Genomic DNA, 5843 nt, shown 5'->3' on the forward strand with positions numbered 1-5843 from the left:
TATATATGAATACATACATATATAGAAATACAGAGCGGATTACCGAATATGAATCGATCATAATTTATAGTGTTGGGCAGTATTGATACCAAAAGTACTCAGAACTCGATTCAAAAAAGGATCGACAGAGCCCGATTTTTAAAAGTATCGATGCTGAGTACTCTAAAGTACTCAGTACTCACAAAATAACTCAAAAGTACTCAGTATTCACAAAAGAACTCAAAAGTACTCAGTACTCACAAAAGAACACGAAAGCACTCAGTACTCACAAAGAACTCAAAAGTATTTAGTACTTAAAAATACTCTGATCCACTCATTACTTTGATGCATACACTCAGGATCGATTCAAAGTATGTACTCAGTATTATGTGACGAATAGATACTTAAAATTAATGAGTTTTATTTATGTATATTTACCGGTATTCAGAAATTATTGTACTAAATTTTAAGTTCATATAGTTTTCAAGTGCAATACTTGTACCCTGTAAAACTAGCCATTCATTTGACGTAATTTTATTTTAATCTGCTGAGATTTGTACACTAAGCAACATATAAGCATTTAAAGAAAGTACTCAGTACTCTCGTATCGTATCGATAGTATAGTATCGATATTAAAGAACTCGATCCTCAAAAGTACTCGATCCTTCCCAACACTAATAATTTATATTTGTCTTTTAGAACCACCCATAAGGAGGATTTTTATACTTTTCAGATGACCTTTACGCACATCTTACACTAATAATAGTCAATATTATTCTACATACATACATACATCATAAATATTTACGTAAGTAAGGCATGCCACATAAATCAAATGCTAGTTATTTTTTAAATACAGGCTAAAATTGGGGTTATAAATGACGAAGTGAACTGATAAGAATAAACCATTATTTGAATGAATTTCTTCCAATGTACATACATACTTAGTATTTATGAAAGTAGGTATAAATAATATTGCACTATTGTGAATATCTAGATAATCTAGTACTTTACAATTTTAGTCACACAGATTTCTGCAAACAAAAATTCAAAGGTTATCAAATGATTAATTTAATTATTACACAAAAGAACAGCTGTCAAAATTTATTTGATTCTATTGAAAAATGCCGCAAAGATTATTGATAAACAAATTTTGAGTAAATGCCAGCTAACTAAATACCATATGGCCAAATTACAGTAATAAAAACAAAACCATAATTGGCAAAGCCGCACAGTGACGTAAATTCCACTGATTAGCTGTACATACATACATACATACATACATACATGTGAGTCAATAATAAATACCAGTAATTTGATATACATACATACATATGTACATATGTAGAATAAACAAATGTAAATGTAAATATGGAAAACCATGAACTTAAAAATGCACATTGCGTTTTTATTGCTTATAATTACTTTAGTATGTATGTATGTTAATATGTATATGTATTTACACATAACTTACACCATTGAAGTGCTCTGTTTCCAAAGAAGTGGCGAAGATTTTTGCGATTGACCAAATAAATGTAATAACAGCAGGGCAGCCTGTAAAAATTAAGGCGCATAAATATGCTTAGTACAGTGAGAAAATATAAATGTGCAAAAAATGTAATTAAATAAATGAACAAAACATAAATAAAGTACAAAAAATTACTTTAAAAATAATAGGTAAAATATGCCAAAAACGAAAACATAAAACAAAAGGTTGTAGTAAAATTATTAAAATAAATTTAAAAAAATCAAAAAATTCAAAACAGTGAAAATAAAGATGCATCTTTATAAAAACACCCAAATTATATAGAACATGACAATACTTACCCCAGCCGATGGCTGTGTATATGCCAAATCTTATATTATCTCTGGAAAATGTTTGTACCACCAGCGTGTAGAGATAAAGACCTGCAGGAAAATTCACTACAAATAAACAACCAGTGACAATAGAATTTACATTTAACAATTACCTTCGACAAACATCCAGAAGAAGTTTGTTAGATTGAAATAATGGAACATCATAACCAAAATAATGCACCCGGCTTCACTGGGATGCTCGGTCATCTGCAGAATTGAAATTGAAAAAGTCATAATTTAATTTAGTTAGTCAAATCACCCCCGCGGTCAAGCAGCGGAGCAGCACAGCACAGAAGCATAAACAATAGCTGTAATGAGCAAGTAACTTTGTTTTTGTCTTTTGTTTTTTTTCGTTTTTTTTAGATTGTTTTGTATTTTTATTTGCAAAAGTCTTGCCTTACCACATGCAGGCACATCGTCAATATCCATAATAGCGCGGCGAGTATGTATGTAAGGAATAAATTCGCGTGTATGGTGTTGCGCAGGCATTTCAAGTCTCTGTGAAAATTATAAAAATAAATAAAAATAAATAAATATACAAAATAGATCAACATTAATGTCTATATCTTATATGACTATATATTTATTTAAGCTTATTGCTTCAATAAAATTAAATTTATAACCATAGATGCATATACACACATTTCCGCTTTATGTTTATTTTATACGAGAATATACAAATTTAAAATAAAAGTGTTTACTTTACTTACTTAAAGAAATAGAAAACGATAAGAGCCAAAATGAGCGATGCTAAACTTAGAAAATATCCAACGAAATATATGTAGGAGGATAATTCAACTGTGGGCGAAATATCTGCAAAAAATGTCGATGGTTGGCATTTCATGTAGTCGCTGTAATTGTCCCAAATGCCATTCGCCGAGCAGTGACGCGTTACATTCTCTATGGGATAGAAAGTATTGGAAATTAATGTTAAGACATAACCGATGTGTATATGTGCAAACAAAAGCGCTTTGAGTATGTATATTTAGATAAAAAATATGCTTTTAGATTATGTATTAAGCTACAAAACGCTTTCTATTTTATTGATCCAAATTAACTTCCTTAGATACAAAACGAGAAGTGCTCCTCAAAGCAGGCCGACAAAAATAGCCACTTCTCCGAGGTACCATCGAGTTCACCTGTGACAGAAAAAGCCCAGTATCCCACGCTACGACTTATACATGCAATTCAAACGGTAGTTAGGTTAGCTGGTAGTGGCGGTCTTCATCCAGATTTTGACGAAGACACACCTGGGCCAAAAATGTTTGATGTGATACCGTTTTAGCTCGATGCCGATAGTGCTCCTAAATATAAGTAAACCCATTTATTTTTTTTATAAAGATCGCAGATTTTAGACGACCTTAAGTCTACAAGACTTTCAATAAAGTGTGTATGAAGACAGCGTTGCCTGTGTGTCGGACAGTGGCAGCGAAAGTGTTCTATGTATTTACGTTTTCGAATTTTTCTTCATCTCAACAGCTCGGAAGTATACGACTCAAAAGGCTCACTAGCATGAGCCAAATTAACTTTGCATCCAAGCCGAGGTGCATCCCATTGAAATGTGACTGAGACAGTATGCAGAAAGTGAAGCGTTCACCAAATATACCCTCTGACAGCAGGTACGTACAAGTATACACAGAAAGCTGAGCAGCGCCGAGCTAAGCAAGGTGTCCACACAGAACGAGGCGGAGCTCTTCGCGTGGAATCTGCTGCATAGATTTTACAAAACTTACCATAAATGAGAAAAGTGAGAAAATACAGCTTTGCTTTCAGCTTCAAAACGCTTCTGAAAAAGCACACTGGTGGTTCCAAACTTGAGGATGAAAGCACTGGCATGTATAGACCTAGGTTCTTCTTAAAATGGTGTCAAAGATAGGGTACAGTTGCAAAAATGTACTGGTAAAACTAGGAGCCAACAACAGGGTAATCTGGTGGTGGCTTCCGGGCCATGGGGGCTTCGATGCCAACGAAAGGGCTGACACTCTAGCGAAATGCGGTGCCGTACGGAGCCTGGTCGGCCCTCAACCTTTCTTTGGTCCATCCAGGGGTTACACAGAAGAACGTCTAAGGGGATTGGAAGACTTGCAAGCTACAACCCAATAGCGCACGAGAAAGGGCAATAGGCAGTCTAAAATACTCATAGCTCCCCCTCCTGGAATCTCCGAGCGCCTGGTAAATCTTAGCAAAAAGGGTTTAAGAACTAGCACCGGATACCCTGACAGGACACTGCAGACTGAGGTACCATCTAAAAAAAAAGGGAGTCTCTGAGGAGACGAACTGCAGGTTTTGGCTAAAGGAGGCATATAATATGTGATTGCCCGCCTATAACTCCACTTATACACCTTGGAAATCGACCATTACCTCCTGAAGTGCTTAGTTTCATTAATAGCCTAAGGGTTAGCAACGCCAAATGCCCTAATAATAATAATATTATCAACCAGGAGCACTACAGCACTCCTTCACCTTACAAGCTGCGACGTAAGAATTGTTACATAATTTCCCGCTGACCACTGGAGCATAATTAAAGATTTGCCCAAACAAGAAACCCAGACTACCCTTCAAACGTAGATCAACGAAGACCTGCTACCAAATAAATATAGGGTTGTTGCAATGGATCATCCTTGGTAGCGGTGAATTCATAGGTGACTTGCTACATCCTCTAAGTCATAAACTAATCTTATTCGAAGGCAAAAAATGTAAGCTGATCTAAATCTTAACTATGCATAAGTAATTCCAAAATCGACTAACTGATAAGTCAACGATTTTATTTGCCTTTGACAGTGATTTGCTTTAAATGATTAATTAATTACTTGCATCAATATTTGATGTACTAATAGTAAGCGCGTCAAGCTTATGTTTCATTCAGTAAAATATAATCCCCGATATTATTTAGCGGACACATGTGACTAACCAATTATATACATACATATATTTTGTTATCACTTTCAAGGGCTTATCAAAAGTGAATTCATTAGGAAGTGTAAACACGTAGTTATACTGCACATAGAATTCCTAGCCACCAAACGACTTCCCACTCACTTTTGATTAGCAAATTTGTGCCTTGCCTTACCTGTTGTATTGTAAAGTACGCCTTTGAATTCTGCAAAACATGGCTGTTTGGCTGTTGTACCCGCCGCTGTAGCTGGCCAACAGAGTACTGTGTCAAAGAATGGCGGGCAGGTTAAATTGGCAACGATGCGATCGGTAGGATGTCGCAACTAAAAAGAAAGAGGGGAAAAAATATTTATTTATCATAAAACGTTTAATTAAAAAAGTGGACACTTAAAATTATTATTATAGTTAAGGACAAATTTTACCACCATGCACTTTAGTTTAACTGCAAGAAATTGAAATTTTAGAATTCATCGTCCTTGTATTAAAAATTAATGCACTCACTCAGCTTGAGGCCACCGATCGGCCATATGCCAGCAAACATAATTATCATTTCTATTAAGGAAAATAACATTTTGCATTTCTATGCCGACAGCAGATATACTTAAATGAATACCTAAATACCTAAACATACAGTGACGGGCAAAACTGTAACATGGTCTAACACTTTTTACTTCAGCCATCGCTATCTTTCCAAGTTCTAAAGACTTTCATACTTTTGTTGTATATTCTTGTTGGTACATCCCTACTCCCTCTCTCATAACGATTTGAAGTCAATACAACAACAATAAAAAAACACGCAGATAAAAATGTAAATTAAGGCAGATGTTACAGTTTTGCACTCATACATTTTTAAGAACTTTTTAACAATTTTCACGAAAAAAAGAACTACTAACACAATGTTCAGTACTCTTTTGCTTGTTTCAGTTCCTGGATACGATTTGGCATACCTTATTTGTATCTCTGTAAAAATTCTGGAGGTATATCCTTAGTTTGCTTTCACAGCTCATGTACTCGATTTTACGGACTTGGATACTTAGTAAGCTGTGCTTTTAGTTGTTTTCGCAAATTCTCAATGAGATTCATGTCCGCGGATTGTGGAGGTCATTTGAAAT

At 34.8% G+C, this 5843-nt stretch overlaps 1 protein-coding gene across 1 annotated transcript in view; it reads right to left on the reverse strand.

The window, feature by feature from the left end:
- LOC108368682 (diuretic hormone receptor-like) overlaps positions 1-5843 on the reverse strand; it is an 18953-nt gene that overhangs the window by 8440 nt on the left and 4670 nt on the right. The window contains exons 2-7 of the mRNA XM_017623574.1: positions 4907-5054; positions 2547-2736; positions 2238-2334; positions 1950-2043; positions 1807-1887; positions 1441-1533 (exon numbers count right to left, since the gene is read on the reverse strand). Of these exons, the coding sequence (XP_017479063.1) occupies positions 1441-1533; positions 1807-1887; positions 1950-2043; positions 2238-2334; positions 2547-2736; positions 4907-5054 (703 nt within the window). The remainder of the gene's footprint in view (positions 1-1440; positions 1534-1806; positions 1888-1949; positions 2044-2237; positions 2335-2546; positions 2737-4906; positions 5055-5843) is intronic.

The sequence above is a fragment of the Rhagoletis zephyria genome, unplaced genomic scaffold (genome assembly GCF_001687245.7).
Source record: "Rhagoletis zephyria isolate East Lansing unplaced genomic scaffold, Rhagoletis_zephyria_1.1 Rzeph_scaffold_03253, whole genome shotgun sequence".
Lineage (NCBI taxonomy): Eukaryota > Metazoa > Arthropoda > Insecta > Diptera > Tephritidae > Rhagoletis > Rhagoletis zephyria.